Below are 21,718 nucleotides of genomic sequence, written 5' to 3' on the forward strand. Positions count from 1 at the left end.
CAAGTAGCAACTAAAAACTACCAAGTAGTCACGTCTCTTCAATAAATGATTTCCTTTTTCCAAAAAAAAATTAATAATAATAAGTAGTATTAGTAAATAGAATAGTAAATGTAAATCGATAAACAGTTTTCTACCAAAAAAAGAAAAAAGAAAATGGGTAAACAGTAAACCCTAACGGCCTAACTTCTTATGGAGAACAAGAGAAGAGAGGAAACCAATGTAAATGTAAATGGTTTATGAAACCATTTAATAACCGTCTAACTGAAATCGTGTAAAATCGTTTAGAACCATTTAACCGAAATCGTTTAAAAACCGTCTAACCAAAATCGTTTACCGAACAGTCCAAGTTTTGATTATGAGATTGTTTAGTTAAACGGTCAGATTACGGTTTCTACCCTCAAGTAGTCAAAACCAAATCGAACCGAATTGTTTATCCAAAACCTGGCCATTTAACACCCTTAGGGTGGGATTTCCATCATTCATTGGGGCGGAGCGGTCATTTGGCACCCATTATTTCTAGGCGTGGGCGGTACATGCACTCTCCCACGGAGAACTTTTCTCCATTGAGAAAACAGCTAATGGATGGATAAAGGTGCTAGTGTAAGACACAACGAGTGTGTGAGATGCGTGCGAAGCTGGAAATCTTTCTCAATCTCGACTGTAATAACTGTATTTCTGGTTATGCTGATCTCTGCCTGTTGCCTAATTACTAATTGAAGATTGTATTTTGTTTCTGAGTACCTTTTGTGATTCCTACTATTCAAACTGTTTGATTCATTTTTTCATCATCGGAAAATGGAAGGTTTGTTGAACACATTCTCAACTCAAAGGTGCTTACCAACTCCCAATTTTACTAAAACAGTTCACAACCATCCAACGACAAATTTACGATCTGGGTTTTGTAATTGGAAGCTCGACCAGGGCTTTCTTCGTAGGAGTTGCAGAAATGTAGGCCGAATTGTCTCTTTAGCTGTTAAGAGCGTTGAAGAGGATGAACAAGAGGTTAATGCGAATTGGGAACTTGAGTTTCTTGGGGAGCTTGACCCATTGGGTTTCCAGCCTCCTAAGAAGAGAAACCGTCAGAAGTCGAAATTTCTGGAAGACACTGAAGGGATGGACTGGTGTGTGAGGGCGAGGAAGATTGCTTTGAGAACGATTGAGGCACGGGGATTGTCTCGTTCCATGGAAGACTTGGTTACTGTAAAGAAGAAGAAAAGGAGGAACAAGAAGTTTAGTAAGAACAAGATACCGGAAGAAGAAGATTCCGAATTTGATGATAGAGGGGATGGAAGTGAAACGGAGGAGATCGATCCTTCTGATGGAAAGAGTGGCCTTAGAAGAACAGTAAGCATTCTTGCAGATGGTATGTTTGAAGAAAGGAAAGAGAGAACAAAGGAAGCTTTAGTGCAAAGACTCTCCCAGTTCTCTGGACCTTCTGATAGGAAGAAAGAAATCAACTTGAACAAAGCCATTGTAGATGCTCAGACTGCAGAAGAAGTACTAGAAGTAACCTCTGAGGTAATCACAGCTGTTGGGAAAGGTTTGAACCCTTCGCCTCTCACCCCTCTAAACATTGCAACTGCCCTCCACCGAATTGCCAAAAACATGGAAAAAATCTCTCTTATGAGAACTCGTAGGCTGGCCTTTGCCCGTCAAAGAGAGATGTCTATGCTTGTGGGTATTGCAATGGCAGCCCTACCGGAATGCTCTGCTCAGGGTATTTCGAACATTGCGTGGGCGATGTCCAAGATAGGAGGTGAGCTGCTTTTTTTGACGGAAATGGATAGAGTTGCTGAAGTAGCTGTTACAAAGGTTGGGGAGTTCAATTCACAGAATGTTGCAAATGTTGCTGGTGCTTTTGCTTCAATGCAGCATTCTGCACCAGAACTATTCTCGGAATTATCAAGAAAGGCATCTGATATAATACATACTTTCCGGGGGCAAGAACTTGCTCAGGTCTTGTGGGCCTTTGCTTCTCTCTATGAGCCAGCCGATCTTTTGCTTGATTCCCTTGATAATACTTTCAAGGATGCAGAAGATCTCCAATGTTGTTTTGAAGAAAAATCAATCTCCAAAGAATATTGGAATATGGAAAACATAGGAGATTTGACTTTGGAAGAGTCTTCTGACTCCCCTGTACTCAAATTCAACAGGGATCAGCTTGGGAATGTAGCGTGGTCTTATGCTGTTCTTGATCAAATGGATCGGGTTTTCTTCTCCAACATATGGCACACACTGAACCATTTTGAGGTGCAAAGGATCTCAGAGCAGTATAAGGAGGACATCATGTTCGCTTCTCAGGTCCATCTTGTGAATCAGTGCTTGAAGCTAGAAAATCCACACCTTCAGTTATCGTTGAAGAATGATCTGGAGGAGAAAATTGCGCTTGCAGGAAGGACTAAGAGGTTTAATCAGAAAACGATTTCATCATTCCAAAAGGAGGTGGCCCGCCTTCTTGTAAGCACAGGCCTTGATTGGGTTAGAGAATTTTCTGTTGACGGATACACCTTGGATGCAGTCTTGGTTGACCAGAAAATTGCTTTGGAGATTGATGGACCAACTCATTTCTCAAGGAATTCTGGTACGTCCCTTCACCTATACTGACTTTCATTCTCCAGTGCCTCTGTTTTCTCTAGAGTACCTATGTCATCATCTGTTCGCTTTTGAGCGATTTTTGCCTATTAATTTTCAGGTACTCCATTAGGTCATACAATGCTCAAACGTCGCTACATTGCTTCTGCTGGTTGGAAGCTAGTATCGTTATCTTATCAAGAGGTGAGTTCTGCATTTTAGGCATTTCATTTTTAATGCAGTAATCTCAAACCAGTGAAATCCAATGGGAGATTAGCTTGTGCCAAGATCACAGGTATAGGGGCAACTCATATATGAATGAAATTTTGGTCAAATGGTCTATTTGTCAAGGAGAACATGTAAAATCTTGTGTTGATCTAATAGTCGGACTTGAAGATATCAAGAAGTTACTAAAATAGCAAGTAACTGAAATAGAAAGTCCAGATTTAGCAACTACTGGAAAATAGCAAGTAGGAATCAGATTTGGAGAATTCAAAGGGTTACCAAAGTAGTAAGTTGCTGAAAATAGAAACTCAGTTTTAGTAACCACAGAAAATAGCAACTAAACCAAAGAATAGCACGTACGGCTCAAAATAGAAACAAAGGACTGGATTAGTAACTAGGCTGAACAGAATTAGCAAGTAATTCAGCAACTAAAAGCTAGCATGATAATAGAAAGTATGAATGAAGTAAATGCTGTAACAACACTCAGACTAGGAAGCAAACTGCCCTGAATTTTGGCGACGAACAAAAATTGAATGATCAGAATAACACTGTGAGAACCCATGAGTGACGATGGAGCTGAATTTATCAAACCATGCTCTTAGAGACTGTTTCAACCCATAGATGGCCTTATGAAGTCCGCACACTTTTGCTGAATTCTCCATCTGAGCAACATACCCTAGAGGTTGCTCCATATAGACTTCCTCTTGAAGATCACCATAGAGAAAAACATTTTTAGTATCCATTTGATACAAGGGCCAATCTAACTTGACAGCCAGGGAAATAAGCATACGAATAAAATTTAAATAGGCGACATGCGAGAAGGTTTCAAAATAATCCACGCCCTAAGTTTGAGTATACCTTTAGCAACCAATCTTGCCTTAAGTCGCTCAATAGAGCCATCCGGATGGTACTTGATAGTATAAACCCTCGACACTTGACAAGATCCTTACCAGTAGGTAGGTCTACTAGAGTCCATGTCTGTCGAGATAATAAAGCATCCTTTTTCTATTGTTAATTTCTAGCCAAGATGAGAAAAGGCCTCATGGTGGGTTTTGGGAACAACGTTAGTAGATAAAGAATAAGAAAGGGTGTGAAATTTAGAAGAAAGATGAGAAAGAGATATATATTGCTCAATTGGATATATAGTCATGGATTTTTAGAAAGAAAAGGTATAGGAGCGAGTACCTTTACGAACAACAAATGGTAAGTTGAGGGAGACCTCAACACCAAGATCAAATTGAGTAGGTGGTAGAGTGGGGGCTGTAGTAGTGGACAACACCTTTGACACAATAGTGCGTGAGGGCAACTTGTCCGGAGCAGCAATAGTGGAAGATGGTAACTCAAGTCTGTCATCACCATTGCTGTTGCAATCGGTAGACCTGAATAGGTTTAGGAGGTTTTAATTGAAATATGGAATAGGAAGTGGAAGAGGTGGACCAGAGCCAATGTTTGCAGGAGGAGGTAGAGGAGAACCATTAGAGTCATAAGGAGTATTCTCAAAGAACGTAGCATCAGCACTAACAAACTGCTTCTTGGTAACAGGATCAAAACACCTGTACCCTTTTTGTGTCCTAGAGTAGCCAAGAATAATACACTTAAAAGAATGAGGAGATAACTTATCGATGCTAGAGTGAAGGATATGAACAAAACAAACACAATCAAAGATTCATGGTGGCAAACCAAACAAGCAAATATCAGGTATAAAATTGAAAAGGGAATTTTGTTGTTTAAAATAGCTGATGGCATATGATTAATAAGATAGAATGCAATAAAAACTTCATTACACCAAAACCGTTTGGGGACATTCATATGAATCATAAGAGGTCGGGCTACCTCCAATAAGTACCTATTCTTTTGTTCAACCACCCCATTTTGTTGTGGAGTGTACGAACAAATAGTCTGATGAATTATGCTATGAGCTAAGCGAAAATCAGAGATCTCAGTTTGAGTGTATTCAAGTGCATTATCAAAACGAAATATTTTAATAGAAACCTTAAACTGAGTTTTTATTTCTTGATAAAAGTTTTGAAACACAGTAAGGAATTGAAACCTATCTTTTAACAAGTAAACCCAAGTTAAACAAGAGTAATCATCCACAAAACTAACAAAATAAGAAAACTCTAATCTATTATGAATTCGACAAGGACCCCAAATGTCAAAATGAACTAAGGAAAACAAAGATAAACTTCTAGGTGCACTACGAGCAGGGAAAGAGGCACGGTGATGTTTTCCAAGTTCGTAGGCTTCACACTCAAGATGAGGGACTGATTTGCAACTAGGAACCATTAATTGAAGCTTGAGTAGAGATGGATGACCAAGGCGAAGGTGCCATTGCAAGGGAGAAGATACGGTTGTAGTGGTAGAAGCAGTAAAAGGTCCGGTGCCATCCAAGTAATACAACCCATCTCACTCAAGCTCTCCATCAATCGTCTTCTTTGTCTGAAGGTCCTGAAAGATGCAGTAAGAAGGATAGAAGGTGACAAAACAATTGAGAGATATAGTAAGTTGACTTACAGATAAATGGCTTAGATGTAATTTGGAAACATGAAGAACATGTGAAAAAGTCATGGAAGAAGTCGGAGAGATAGTACTATGACTAGTCACCTGAGTAGAGGATCAATTAGCAAGGATAACTGGAGAAGAGTTTTGAACTTGATTTATAGAGGAAAACAAATTGGACTTACTAGTCATATGACATGATGCACCAAAATCCATAATCCATGAGGTAGAGGAGGTATAAAATGCAAGTTACCTGTATGAGCTAGGGTGGCTGTAGAGATGGAGGTAGATGCATCTTCAAGTTGTTGGAGACGTTTGAGTAACTGGTTATAATCATCTCAAGACATAGTAGAAGAGGCACCAGATGTAGAACTGTGAGTTATGTCACCAATAGTTTTCTCAGTAGAAGTATCAATCATGGCTGTATTAACCAACTCATTAGCCCACTCAGGCTTTCCATATTTAGCCGAACAAGTATCAATAGTATGATTTGTTCTGCCACAGTAAGCGCGTTTTTTTTGAAGATTTATCAGTTGGTTGACTACCTGTACCACAACCACTAGTTCCACGGCCTCAGCTTCTGGATTGGCCATTGCCACTTCCTCGTCCACAATTGGCAACAGAAGTTGAATTTTCCTTGGGAGTAGTATTAGTTTTAGATGGATTAGCTAGACGATTGATACGAGAGAAGACTTCATTGAGAGAAGGAACCTTCTCCCCTGTGAGAAGTTGACTCTTCACAGATTGGTAGTCAGGATGTAATCCAGCTAGAAATTTTTGCAATATGAAATTCAGCTCTTTGTTGCTTCAATTGATCCAGATTGGTAGTTAAGGGCTGATGTATTTGGAGTTCTTCAACCATACCTTTGTAACTTGCAAAGTATTCACTCAAAGATTTATCTCATTGTTTGAACTTGAAAAGTTTCTCACAGAGATCATACATACGGGAGATATTCTTTTCTTGAGAGAAGCTTTCACGCGAATCTTCCCAAACATCTGTAGCAAGAGTGAAATATCACATTGACTACAATAGCAGGTTCAACACTATTCCATAACCATATTTTGAGAGGAATGAAAACAGAATTGAATAACCAAAGAATGAATTGAGTTTCTGGCTATGTGCATGTGCAATCTCCTTCCCCCCCCTCCTTCTCTTATCTCCCTACAACTCGATCCCCCCCTCTTCTTCTTCTTCTTCTTCTCTCTCACGGTTTCTCCTCTTTCTCCTCCACTGCATTCCGATTTCCTCCTGGATTCTCTTTCTTCCTTTCCCCTCCCCCCATTATCTAGTATCAAAGCCCAAACCTGGGTGCATCTCTCTTTCTCAGATTCTTCTCCCTTTCAGTCTCTCTTCCCCTCTTATCTTTCTTCTCCTATCTAAGTTCTCTTATCTTGTTCCCTTCCCAGTTCTGGAAACCCCAAGCCAGAACTCCAAAATACTCATATACACTGCCTTAACTTCTTTACCATAACATCCATTGACCCCCTTTAACCACACAATTGCAACAACCAATCGTTCCATATTATTCCATCTTATCCCAAGTTGGAATGAAGAACAACACCGGAGATGCTGCAACAGTAATGACGTATGACTTCGACATTCCACTCAACAATATCGAGAGGACGTGCTGTTTCAAGATTTCGATGCTCCTACTTCTAGCCTAAGCCCAATTAGATATTCCAAGGGATACCATCTCAGGCCCAAGCCCAAGCCCTACCAGCCCTGCATTTAGTTTATTTATGTTTTATATTTTATTTTTAGAGTTATTTAGCAGTTATTGTTGTAGAAGTAGTTATTAGGGGGCAGTTATTGCTGTAGAAGTAGTTGTTAGGGAGTTATTTTCTTATTTTTTTTTTTGATTTTGAGTTTTTAAAAGACTGTATTTTGAGAATGAATGGAGAACAGAATTGAATAACCAAAAGAATGAATTGAGTTTCTGGTTGTGTGCATGTGCACCCTCCTTCCCCCCCTCCTCCTCTTTTCCCCCTGCAACTCTGATCCCCCCCTCTTCTTCTATTGCTTCTTCTTCTCTAGTTTCTTCTCTCCCTCCTCCCCTGCAATTCTTCACAGATTTCTTTCTAACTTCTCCCTTCTCATTTCTGATCCCCCATTATTTTGGTTTCAGAGCCCAAACCTGGGTGAATCTTTCTTCTTCTTCTTCTTCTTTTCCTATGTGGCAGAAGCTTTACTCTCTCTCTCTCTCTCTCTCTCTCGGATTCTTCTTACTTTCAGTCTCTCTTCCCCTCTCCTTATCCGTCTTCTCCTATCTAAGTTCTCTTATCTTGTTCCCTTCCCTGTTCTGGAAACCCCAAGCCAGAACTCCAAAATACTCATATACAACTACCTATCCTTGTTCTTCTCACTATCCTCGTTCCATATTATTCCATCTCATCAACTGGGATTGACGAACAACATCGGAGATGCTGCAACAGTAATGGCGTATGACTTCGACATTCCAATATTGAGAGGACGTGCTGTTTCAAGATTTCATATCCTCTTCTCGTGAATTACCGGAGCTTTTGAACAGCATGGATGTGCATCACATGGACTGGTTTCTAGGTTTATCCAAACTCAAGGTCGAGTTTTTTTTTAAAGCAAGGGAGAGTTGATGCAGGACATTTGGGGGCTGCTCCTACTTCTAGCCCAGGCTCAATTAGATATTCCAAGGGATACCATCTCAGGCCCAAGCCCTAGCTATACCAGCCCTACTTTTAGTTTATTTATGTTTTATATTTTATTTTTAGAGTTATTTAGCAGTTATTGCTATAGAAGTAGTTTAGGGGGCAGTTATTGCTTTAGAAGTAGTTATTAGGAAGTTATTTTCTTCATTTTTTTTTGATTTTGAGTTTTTAAAAGACTGTATTTTGGGAAGGAATGGAGAACAGAATTGAATAACCAAAAGAATGAATTGAGTTTCTGGCTGTGTGCATGTGCACCCTCCTTCCCCCCCCCCCCCCTTTTTTCCCCCTGCAACTCTGATCCCCCCTCTTCTTCTTCTATTGCTTCTTCTTCTCACGGTTTCTCCTCTTTCCCCTTGCAATTCTGATTTCTTTCTATCTTTTCCTCTTCTCCTATTCTGTCCTAAAACCAATGAAAGAGAAGTAGTTGAGCACCGCCAGCAGATGTAGAATACCCAAGAAAACCCTAATTTAGTGTGATTGCAAAATTTAAGAATTGTAACAGGTCTGATGGACCTAGGACTGAGATCGAACAAGGGACTGGTAGAGAGGAATAAAACCCCAAAAGCCTTAGCTCGATCAGGTGGATAGATCAGCAGCAAATAGTCAAAGAAAAGCCCAAAAACAGAGCTTTTGGATCAAACCAGTGGATAGTTCCAAGTTTTGGATCTATTGTATCTCTTATATGGATCAGTTTGTCTTCAAAAAATAAGCCACATCGAATGGCTAAGTAGAAAGTAATTGCAGAACTCAGATTGGAGTAGAAATTTCCCGGAAATTTAAAGCCGTAGACATAGTAGAGTCAAATTTTGATTGCTGTGCCCCAATATCTCCATATAGATGCTGTAAAACAAGTAATATGCCCTATTTTATTTTTGTGATATCATTAACTAGGGCAAAATCAATCAAGGGCAGCATGAAGGCTGCGATCAGAGAAAGCTTGAAACCCTAGAAGACTCTCAAAACAGAGATGGAAGAAATGACCTATTTGTTGGTATTACTTCTCTGATACCATGTAACAGTATCTGAACCTAAGAGAAGAAAAGAGATGGGAGAGAAAGGGGGACTGACTAGAGAGTAGAAGTCGATACTAGGCAATCCCCCCCCCCCAAAAAAAAAAAAAAAAAGTCTTTATTTATAATCAACAGATCACATAACAATGGACTCCTATCTGTAATAGGAATCAGAGATAAAAGGTAGAACAACTCAAAGTCTAATTTAGAAACTAAATTAGAGACCAACTCTAAGACACCTAATCACACTAGGACTCCAAGACCTCAATCTCGATAGAGGAAGATTCCCTTGTCGAGTTACACCACAATGTACCCCATGGTACATATAATTAACACTTTGTATATCTTGATTAATTGACATCAAGTGACTACATCCTTTTATAAGCAAATGAACAATCTGTTAGAGTCAAGCTAAGCTTCTCCTTTGAACATTTGAATTTCACTTTTATTTTCAAGAGAAACTAGCTGTTGGAGAACCATTTAAACTTCAAAATAGTTGGAAATCATTAATCCATTTTAGTCTCCAATATTCAACTTATGATTTCCAAAAAAAAACTAGCTGTTGGAGCTCCTTAACATCACTGAAGATGTTCAAGAGTTCCACTCATGTAGCTAGATTCCGAGTGGATATTAATAATGAATCAAAGACCTTTCAACCTCTTTACCACACAGCATTAAACACTATCGCGCAACAGTCACGAGAGACTGGCTGCAAGACTCAAGACTGTCATTCTCAGACATGGACGGAAACTGGTCACAGAAGACCACGAGATCGTCCGTCTGAGAAGACTTACTTTCAATCACTCCCAAACATACACGGAAGACCGCTATGGTCATCCACGAACTTAAACCTTTAAGCCTCAGTTGTCTGTGACTTCAGACTTATAATATTTTGGTCTGCCAATTAAGCTCGATCATCCATCCCTGTTCATGAAAGACCGTGGACAGCAAACTTAGACATCTTTTTAATTCAAACCATCCAATTTCTTGGTTTTTCCATTTAAGTCCATTTGGATGTCATTCTTTAGGCTTTTTACATCTTGTTGATCAATTACATTAGGATTACAAAGATATGCCAAAGATAATCCAATCTTAATGGTGTCCATTGAAAGAATCCTTCAACTTGATGTAGCTTTCAATTGCTTGATCTTTCAAGACACGGAAGACTGTCCCCTGTACGTAGGAGACCGTCTTCAGCAATTGTTGATTCAATCAACATGCCTTGTTCTTTCTTCAAGTGTATTTCTTCAGCAGCTTGGGTTACATCAAATACTTATCACATTAGCACATATGTTAGTACACCCAAACACACATCATACAGTCGTTTTCTTATCCAAAACACATAATATATAAATGGAACATTTTGGTTTCTCGAGTCTTGTTTGTATATGTTTTCTATGTATTGTAATCTTGCCTAGCAAATGAATATGCAGTAATATTTTGATGCTATCTGCCCAATCTTAATTGCCAAAGTTTGTACAAGCATGTACGTTTTCAATCACCAAGCCACTTCTTTGATGTGCTGCAAACCTGTAACCCTAAAATCAATTACATTCGAAATAACTTTTCCTTCCAAGTAAGTTCTCTTGTATTGTCTTAAACCTGGTCGATGTAATATTTTCCCTCTTGCTATTATTCTTACAGTGGGAGGAACTTCAAGGTGGTTTTCAGCAGCTAGATTATCTAAGAAAAATTCTTGAAGATGCAATCAGCAATTGCAACACCAAAAGCCTATAAGGCAGTAGAAAATTGAGGTGGTTATAGAGTCTTGGTTGGAGTCGGTGAAATCAAGATATGTAAGAGAAGGTCCTGCCATTGCAATCAAATTGCGACTGCTAGACAGAAATGTATCATCATTATAAGTATTGTATAGTAAGTACTAGATCCAAATAACTAATGCAAATATTTCTTTACTCATTCATCGTTCACTTCTCTTATCCATCTATCTGTTTGAAGTATTGTATCCATCAAAATCAATTTGTTATTGTGTTCATTATTGAGAAATAACTTGCGTCTAATTATGAAGTGTGTTATATTTAAGGTCCATAGGATGTATTTATTCCTAAGTAGTTCACAGCTAGGGTGAGGTTGGGCACATCATTCACGTGGTTTTTACCCTGAATATGTTATTTCATAGAGCAGTCGGAGGTTTGACTGTCATAGGTCCAGAAACTAATCTCTAAATACATCTAATCGTTTTTGCTTTCTGTTTTGCAATAGTTGAGAGGAATGGACTCTGGACTACTGTTGGAAACTCTTCTTGATTTTAAAGATATTATCCAACTTGTGCTCTAGTAGTTCCTTCTCAAGCTCCCAATGGTAGGAACCATCAAGTGCATAGAGCAGGCATGGATTGGATAAAAGCATACGGAAACAGATTCACGATTATAGTTTTGCACAAACTCTGCTTCACTTTTCTTTTTCAAGGTTAGGATGAGACTGTGGCTATGACCATGTGCATTAGAGTCCAACTAGACCAAGGTAATGTAGTTATAATGGAAAATTAGGGCCTGTTTTGATAGTACTTGGCAATGATATTTTTAAGTATTTTTATTTGTAATGGGCCCAAGTATAAGGCTCAAATTTTAGATCCATATGAGTCTACCAATTTAGTATTTTAATTTAGTATTCTATTATGTGGGACCCTTAGTTTTGGGATCATCTCTTGGTTCACCCAATCCCATAGGGATTGAAAAGATCACAAGTGAATTTTCTTGATTATCTCCATGATTGCCCATGGGAAACCAATAATAATAAACTTAGGGTTTAGTATAATTTTTTTTTTATGAAACCATCTCTTTTCTTATTCCATAAAAATTAGGATTTTATAAGGGAAAAAAAAAAAAAAGAACAACTCTTTTCCATCTCATGGAAAAAGGAAAACATCTCATACTCGAATGCCGAAAAGAGATCGATTCCGGTTTCTTTCACATCACATGGTTTTCAAATAATTATTAAAACTTAATGAATAAAATAAGCATTAAGATCTGCTAACTTGTAGAACATTAAGTGTTGCTCCTCCTCTAGATAATGGTTTTTCCTCTAACAAGCACTTCAAGGAAGCCTTAATTTGAATCTCCTTGATACAGTTGAAGATCCACAAACCAAACCAAAACCTCTTCTCCTAAAATAGGATCCAATCTAGAAAAACTAGGGGTTTCAAAACCCTAAAATAGCTTCACACTCAAGAGAGCAAGGGAGCAAGAGAGAAGAGAGAAAACTCAGGTTCCACAAAGTGGGAGCAGAAAATTCGTCCGGCCTTGGCTGGTTGTCCCCCCCTTATGTGTGTTTATATAGATGGGGCTCCAAAGAGCTCCCTCCTGTATTTCCAGTGAGAATCTGACACTCTCTCTCTCCTATTTGACTTAAAACACTAATGGGCTTCTTTGATGGACTTCTAATTAGTGAAGAAGCAAAATCTAAAAGGGAAATAAAATAATTAAAATTTTAATCTTTAATGGGCCATAAATTATTATTTGCATCAAGTCCATTTAAGATTAATAAATTAATTATTAATTAGCAAATCCCAGAAATACCCTTGCATAACAATTATGCACCAACCCTCTACTAAACAACATCATCATCATGGAATCTAGGGCATGTACATGGTACATGTCCATATCAAAGTGTCTATGTACGTGGTTGGAATCTGCAAAACATGATTAAAGTATTTTATAAAAAATTTAACCATATTATATCATTTTATGTGGAATATATTTTGCAAAACCATTTACAAAATGGTATAGGATCCTGATTCTTATCCGACCATTCACATACTAACTGCCCTTGATGTTCCTCAATCGAGCAGTAGAGACCATGTTGAGTGAGGTTGGGGTAATTCTCTAAACACCTCATAGACTAGATCAAAAGAACAGATTGAGGATGATAAAGAACCTAAACCGAACTTTCCAGGTACCACTAATGAATAGCAGCATTCACTAATGGAGTTCGTGAATCATGAAAGAAGCATAGTTCTAAGTCTGGGACTGGGATATCTTCAACTTTTTTCCAGTTATTGGAATTCAATGAATACACCCTCACACCATTCTGCATCATGTTGACGACCTGGTAGTCTTTACTAATGGGATCAAACCCAAATCCCATATGAGCAGCACTGTAAGGAAATTTTTCAAAGAGAGCATGTGGAAGCTCCTTGAGTTCTCGAGTGGCTAGATTCAACAGATATATGGGGTCTCTGTATTTGTAGACATTGAATTTTGTCACCCCCTGGCGATGATGACAACAGGACACGGATAGACATCAGTATCTCTCTATAAAAGGACTCTTGCCCCTACATCCAAGCCATATCAACCTCACATTCTTGAAAATGATTTAAAAGACCCCCCCTTTTTTTTTTATGAGAAAATAAAAATATATTACAACTAGGCAAAAGATACAGAGATGTAGTTCCATGTTTGAGCATTTTTAGCTAGGTTATAATCGACAAAACAGAAAGGATCCCCTTTAGTACTAAATGTAATGTCTTGTCCTATGATATTTATATACACAAATTCCTTGAGAAGTGGCCAAGGCCAAGGAGTATGTGTTGGAGTTGGAAGAGACTCGACAATCCGTTGATTGGAACACCACACTTCTTTCACCTTCATCCCTAGATTGAATGCATGCTGGAGACCTATCTGGATACTAACTAATTCTGGTTCCATATTACACTACGAATTAAAACTCCCTGCAGCAAGCACAACAAACTTGTCATCTAACAAAAATATATAGGACCATCCTGCTGAAATCACTCCTGGTATCTGATATCCTACACAGATTAAAATAAGGTAATTGAATTTCAGCAAATGGGAAAAAGTAGATAAGATCAACTCTTCCTCATTAGGAGAAAGAATATCATGGGACAAAAATGAGGGGGGAGATAAGTCTAAATCAACAATCCAATTTTCAATACTCTTCATTACCCAGACTACATCCGCCTTCTCTAGACCAAGCATGACCTTGTTTCTAGCAGACCAAATAAAATAACAAGTGATGACAAAAATCCCAAAAAAATCATATCAAGGATTGTTTGTCAAGCTTATAATTAAACAAGGTAGCAAGGCAGAAATCTTTGAGGGAGGAATAAGACAGGAATTCAGATCTCATGCCCAGCGGACCAGCGGCCCAAATATGTTTGACCCAATCACATGAAAGGAATAAATGCCAGTATGATTCGACACAGTTTCCACAAAAAGCACAAGAGGGGTCAATTTTAATCCATCTTGATAAAGTTGCCTTGACAGGGAGTCCCGCATTTAACACATGCCAGAAAAAAAGTTTGAATTTAGGATGTATTTTCAGCTTCCAAAAGAACTTCCACCAGGTGGAAAGATAAGGATTATGATTAGCAGGTGGTAAAAATAAAGATCTAGCAACTAGTTTTGTACTAAATCTGCCATTCTTGGCCAAAGTGCACCACCATCTATCATCAGAATGAGATAAATTAATTTTTTGAATATAAGTAGAAGTATCTAGAGGAATAGAAACATCGAGTAAAGCTAAATTCCAACTAGAATTAGAGACAAACTTACCAACTTTTTTCGCATGATTAACCAAACCAACCAAGGAAAGCAACTGACCACTCGGGATAAAAGGGATCCAAGGGTCAGTCCAGAAGAAAGTGGACTAACCCTTTTACCAAATACTAAATGAGGTACTGCTCACTTTTTCTGACCACGGTGGTCTCATTAGCCGGTTAGCGGGCTGTGGGGGTTGTAAGGACAGGCAGCCCCCTAACGGGAGGTGTAGGGGGGCGGAGCCTCCCGACAGAAAATTTTATGAAGAATCAAAACCCAAAAAAACCCCCAAAATTCACTTCTAGAAGGAAAAAGTGGGGACCACACCGTAGCGTCATCACCGTGACATCATTGCGGCGCCGCATAATTTTTTACTGCGGCGTTGTATTTGCTTATGCGGCTCCGCGATTGACCAAGTCACCCCTATAAATAGAGGTGACCCCCCTCATTTCACACAAGAAAAGGCCTTAGCCCCCCTCTACTCCGTCCCCATTCACTGTTTTATACTTTTTTGAGTCATTTCCAAGCCTTTGTCTTGCTTTGGTCCCCCTTCCATTCATGAGTTAGACTGTAGTCACTCTGTTCGAGGTCTGGGTCACCTAGGACCCCTCCTCTTTTGTGCATTCCCTAGCCTATATTTTGTCCATTTATAACCATTATTCTGTCCGCATCAGAGTAGTTAGAGCCTTTTTAGCCGTTGTTCTGTCCGAATTTGGGTAACAAAAATCCCATACACAACAGTTACTCTGCCCAAAGTCTGAGTAACAAAATCCATCTCACAAAGCCTTTACTCTTTCGAATAAGAGATAGGCAAGTTGATCATCCATCTCCACCTAAGCTGTGAGGACACCTCATACTTCGTATTTTTTGCATTTTCTTTATTTTGATTAATTTTGTTTGCAAGTACACATCTCTAGTTTTTCCTTTGTTTTAGACACAATGTAGATCATTAAAGTAATTTACTTTAGTGTACATAGTAAATGATTTTTTTCTTATTCCTTTCTTTCTTATGTTCGATGCTGCATCATAATCTAGCATTGTGTATTGGTATCAGACACATCATTAAGGGATAATTTTTGGAATCTAGCATAATTTTTGGAATCTAGCATCAAGTAGAAAGACTGGTTTAACTGGGCGAGATGGAGTGCTAACACCTTCCTACGCTCTTTACCTGACCACTTATCTAGAATCTCTGACCAGACTATATGGAATCATGTAGCCCTTTTCGCTCATCCCGGATGGGGTTACACTCATTGGGTCCTAGGCCCGAATCCTAGGTGGCGACTCCATTTGTTTTAATTTACGAACCATGATCCCAACCCCTTATGTTGATACATCGAAATGCGATGACATCCATAACCCTAGTCGCCAAGGGGCCACGGGAACCAACGGATCCTGCCCGCAAGGCAAAGAAACCCGCATCCGTAGGCTATGGTACCTACAATATTGAATCACATAATTATCTTCTGAAAACAAAAAATATAACAACCCATTGCATGAACCCCCAACTTTGATTCCACGCGTTCTATTCGACAATTCGGTAGAAGCTAGGGAAGGAATATCAAGTTTACTTTGTAAAAGGCTGTTGTTCTATCATTCAAGATGAGAGAAGGCTTTTTCTCGTTAGATCGATTGAGATGCAGAGTGATGAAGAAAGAATCGCTAATCAAACATCATAATTCTTGGGATACGCACTTGAATCGAAGTAGGGACTTCACTGGTAGCCTTAAGAGTATCTCCTTGAGTATGTTGATTGGTAGATTCCAAATCTCAACCATTATTCTGCTTCTTCGTTGTTGCCATCGAGGGGGATTTTTTCTAGGGTTTTTGCTGTGTTGGGAGGACATTGTGGGTTCAAGTTAGTTGAAGTAGCGGGAATTTTCTTGGCGGTACGATGATACGATGATACGGGCTACTTATAAGCATATACATCCTTTCTATACTTTAATGTTTAAAGCCACTCAATCTTGATACGACATATGATACAACTCACATCAGATGTAAACTAAGAAACACACCTCTTCTTAGCCGATACAAATCATATCGGTATCGATACAAAATCGTTACTTTGATCTGGTTGCATGGATAAATCTGTCACAAAATTTTGTGGTGATATGCCTTATGCAGGGTGTCAATCGGTCGGTTCGTTCTAGTTTTGCTTTAAGTTTCATCAGTTTTGGCATGATAATGGGTGAACTTAAAATCAAACCAATATGGAAAGATTCACTTTCGATTCAGTTTGGATTTGATTTCTTATTGGTTATTTTTATCAGTTTGCTATTGATGCAACGTTGGACAAACTTTAAGTTGTACAACGTATTCAATTTGGGTTGAAATTTGGCAAGTGATATTGATGTATGATCCTCTATCACATGGACTCATTCATGTGATATTAATGATAGTGACTTCTTTTTGTTTTTGGTGTTTGCATGTGTATCTATCTAACAGTACCCCATGAGACTTTGACTACAACTATTAGAGAATGGAGACGGAAGTTGAGGAGGGGCAAAGAGATATGCTTTAAAGCATATGGTAAAGACAAGAGAGTCGAACCCATGTCCTTCAAGGAAGCTTACACTTTACTGATAGGATACCAACACGTAGTTTTCGATGGTGCAACAATTCACTATCTTACATGATACTTATGAAAATCCAATGAATATTAACTAATTTATAATTAAATATATTAATGAAGATTATAGGAACGGTTTCCTCTTACCCATTCAACTTGATTCTTCAAATTCATAGTGGAGAGTAATTTGTCTGAGTTATCAATCATCCTTTGAAAACAAGTCCCACCATGGGAAATCCATCCATTTCTGGAGGACAACCAGTCCATATCATCATTTTTATTTTTTTTCTCTGGCATACTTCAAGGAACTATCAATAGCTAATAATTTAGCATCTTTCTCCTTTTCTTTGGATGACTTTAACTAGGTAGACGTAATATCCCGCACCTAGAGTTATGAAATTAATATAATTTTATTTTGGTATTGGCAGGAGGATCAAGTTGTGATAGGATGGGCCAATTCGATAGTATGATATCTAATGAGTATATGTTGTATTTATCTGATGATTTAGTAAGGGTTTAGGATGATATAGAAATTTTTGGTTTTTTTTATTTGGTAAAAGAAATTTTTGATTTAAGATGCTCATATATCAACATTTTAATGGTGAACGGGCATATTATACGGAAGGCTGGTTATTTTAATAGTTTTATTTTATTCTATTGCTCATGATTTTAATTTTTGGACTAAGGTTTATAATGCATTAAGATGTTAATATGACCTAAGTTCATAGGTTTATTTTTTGTTCAATAGTTGGTTTGTTTTGGGTTCAAATTAAATGATAGCTTCAAGACATGATTTTGTTAGAATGGTTGGATTTAAGTGATTGTTTGTTCAAACCATTATTTGGTTCACTCAAGGTTATTTTGTGGATTAGGGGTTAACTAAGGATATTTTTAGAAGTGAAAAAGTTAGGCAAGAGTGAACGAAATCCTATGGGTTGAAGTGTTAGTAGAGTAAGAAATCTATGAGGAGCTTTGATAGAATGGCCTTCTCTAGGCTGAGATTATAAATTTGTCGTAGTTTGGGTTTAGACTTGTATATAGTTTTAAGTTTGTCAACCAAGTGAATGAGGCATATTGTTGATGTTGAACAAAGAAATACTACTGGGAAGGTGATTGTTGTTGCAATCAAGAGTTTAGAAGAATTTGTTGAGGATTGAAGATGCATGCATGTATAGAGCATGATCTGAAACAAAACATAGAAGGTGAGTGTTGTGTTTTGAGTTTGGTTTCTATTTGGGATTGTTAAACCATGCAATAGAAAGTGGAATAATGGATCTCAAATGATGTTTGTGCTAGGTTTGAGTTGTATGTAAGATTGATTCATGGATTTGAAGTGGAATGAATTTTTTATGATGGGTTTAAGTTTTTGAAGAGAATTCCACATGAACAATATGATTTGAAAGGTATAAATTTCTTGAAACCCTCATTTGATTTGTGTATTTGAGATTTGATGAGTATATTTGAGGTTTCATGCAATGATTTTCGTGTTTAGGTCATAAGGTTTGTGTATGGATTCAAAAAGGGTGAAAAACCCCTATGAAAATGCCCACCTCGAGCTGAGCAAAAATGCTTCTTTGAGCAGAGGTGAGCATGATCTGGCTAGCTGCTTAGATCTAGCAGCGAGCCGCTTGAGAAACTGGTGGGCACCAGTTGCCTCTGAAACTAAAAGGGTTCTCAAGGTTTATGGGCAGAGGCTTCTAGTGAGGGTGTCAGCGAGCCACCTGCGGATTTGCGATGCCGACAGAGATCATTCGTGCGAGACCAGATCAGCCCTATTTGGCTATCTATTTTGAGAGGCTGAACCTATTGGAACTTGGAGTTCTGGTTTCCTCAAGGTTTTTGATCAATTTTTGAGTGATTGTTTTACATATAGGTAACGAGCGACTCGAAGTTTCATATTCCTCAATTGTTGAGGTTCAATCTTGAATTGTATGTTTTGAGATTGTCCAATGATTTAAATAGTATAATTATGTCTTAGTTCGAATATTTTGAATGTATGCTACATTAAGTGGTGATGAATTCATGTAATGATTATGCATTGATAAGTATTACAGTGTATATTTTAATTGATTCTACTTATCATGCCACATGTACTAAGTATGAAAGTATCATGTATGATATGAATGATATAAACGAAAAGAAAGTCATAAAAGAAGGAAATTAATGTAAATGAAAGAATTATGCCATGTTGCCGGCACAATATGAGGTATTTTGGTACCAAAACGAGTGCTTCGATCAGCAATGTAATGTAAGGTACTCGAATATCAAAACATGTATTTCAGCACTGTAATGTAAGGTACTTCGGTATCAAAACCTATGTTTTGGATGGTAACAAGGTATAATAAAGATAACAATGGATAACTTACAAAAAGAATATCAAGAATGATTGAACATGACTATTCATGTAGAAATGTAAATGAAAGATATATCGTAAGTTATAATTGTTGTGTTATTGTTATGATTGATTGAATTAAATGATATTTAACGGATTGTTCTATGATCATATTTAGTTAAGTATATGATATGAGATATTTAATGCATTTGTCGTATGATCATGCTCACTGGGCTTGTTAGCTCATACCACATACTCTATTTGATGAAACAGATCAAAGTAATAAAGACAAAGGAAAGAGAGTTGCCAAATCGGATTGTAGTTGATTTGGAGCGAACCAATCTTGTATTTTGATCTCTTTTGAAGGTTATGTAGTTATGAACTTAAGAGTTGTAATTACGAATGTTTAAAGTACAGTTCTTTTGAGTTATATTAGACAGTAATATTTATATTTATAGAATGCCATCAGTGTACCCCTTAAAGTATGAGTTGTTGACTAGAAACTCATGAAAGGTTAAGTAGAGCAAGTTTTAAGTCTTATTAGTTAATGTTCATGATGAAAGTTTAAGGTATATCAAATTCTTATGTTAATTCTTCCGTTGATGATTTAAGATTGATTATTACATATATATTACATATATATATATATTACAAAAATTGATCGTATTATATGTGTCAAACCTTGCTCCTGATCGGTTGGATTTTTTATTGAAGGGCAGGAACCCCTGACCAGGCAACCAGGATCACTGTGGAGCATCACTCCACTCAATGAGATCAATGAGAATACCTTGAACAAGTTTCCCTATAAACCTGTCAGAAGATGGATAGCAGACCCCTGCAACTGTGCAGCTCATAGCCTGATATATGGTCTGGATCCCAGGTAATCTCTCTCCTCCCTATAATGGTGGGACCCACCTCTGAAAAAATGTGCAAAAACCCATAGAAGGCCTATGGGGACAATACCCTGACCAAGGGTCAAACCCCTGTGCAAGCCCCATTGAATTTCAACTTGCTGGAATTCTCTGGGCAATGGCATTGGGCGATGCAGAAAGGCCCAGTGACATCGCCCAATGGGTGTTTCTGAATATTTTATTGAATTTTAATTGTGGGGACCACCCAATATGAACATGGGCACCCTCCACTGATAGAGGGAAGTCTGAGGGACCCCACCAGTGTGCCCAGAATCAGTCAAAATCAGTTTAAAAACTGATTTTCAAAAGAGGCCTTCTCAGGCAAACAGGCCTCAGTGAGGGCTGAGCCTATAAATAGGTGGCCTTGGGCCCATGTTAGAGTCCTTGACATATCTGAAATCCATGGGAGAGAAGAGAGGGAAGAAAGGAGAAAAAGAAGAAGAAAGAGAAGGAAGAAGGAAGAAGAAGGAAGGGGGAGCTGCTGCAGCCCTGCACCCAACCTGGTTCGAGCTCTCTCAAGCTTGTTCAGGTATATTTACACCTATATAGCCTACTATTCCCATCTCTTCCCCATGTTTGATGTGTTTCTGCTCCATAGGCAGCCCTGAACAGCTAGGGTTTGCCCAGATCAGCTCCAGATCTGCCATGCTAGCCTTGTGCATGGAAGATCTGTGATCTAGGTGTAATTTTAATGGACTGTTGTGTTGTTCCTTGGGCCGAAACCTGGCTGTGCACAACTGCACTGCCAGATTGCCCTGTTGCTCTATGATTTGGAACCCTGGGTGCAAGCTAGGGTCGCACAGACCTAACCCTAGGTAATCACAGCCATGAAACCCTGCTTTGCATCCATTTCCAGCCTTGCATGTGGCTGGAATTGAATTCCAAGATTGAGAAAAACCCTATGATACTATTCACTGGGTTGTCTGGGCAGCCATTGGCAGCCTGATGGTGGGCCCAGTGGGGGATCCATTAGGATCAAATTGAAGGTCATCCCAGGGGCTACCTAACGCCCCTGACATGCAGAGGATCAAGTCTGACCTCAGCCTTGTGGGCCCAACCTTGGGAACTCAACCCAAATGTCGATTGCAGCCTCTGGGCGATGCAGGCAACGCCCAGAGCCATCGTCCAGTGAATGGAAAGTTGCTGGAATGATGATCTGACATGGGGGATCTTACCCAATGGCCTTTGGACACTGTGGGAGGTTGGGAAATGACCAAAAAGGCCTTCCCCACATCTGTTTATGATCAAGGAATACTTTGGAACCCTAGTGGGTCCCGCAGGTGAAGGAAACCCTACTGTGCTTGGTCCTGCAGCACAGGCAAGCTGTGGACAGCACTGTGGACCTGATCTGACCTAGGGTCAAGCACAGCTAATGAAAATGACCATTTTATCCTTATGCC

The 21,718-nt window shown here is 38.7% G+C and overlaps 1 protein-coding gene across 1 annotated transcript; it reads left to right on the forward strand.

The window, feature by feature from the left end:
* The first annotated feature begins 692 nt into the window (after nucleotides 1-692).
* LOC122647209 (RAP domain-containing protein, chloroplastic) lies at nucleotides 693-10,780 on the forward strand. The gene is made up of 3 exons (XM_043840661.1): nucleotides 693-2,581; nucleotides 2,693-2,775; nucleotides 10,632-10,780. The coding sequence occupies exons 1-3, from the start codon at nucleotides 796-798 to the stop codon at nucleotides 10,722-10,724; spliced, it is 1,962 nt and encodes a 653-aa protein (XP_043696596.1). The 5' UTR covers nucleotides 693-795; the 3' UTR covers nucleotides 10,725-10,780.
* Nucleotides 10,781-21,718: the final 10,938 nt, after the last annotated feature.

Source organism: Telopea speciosissima, unplaced genomic scaffold, assembly GCF_018873765.1.
Source record: "Telopea speciosissima isolate NSW1024214 ecotype Mountain lineage unplaced genomic scaffold, Tspe_v1 Tspe_v1.0014, whole genome shotgun sequence".
NCBI lineage: Eukaryota > Viridiplantae > Streptophyta > Magnoliopsida > Proteales > Proteaceae > Telopea > Telopea speciosissima.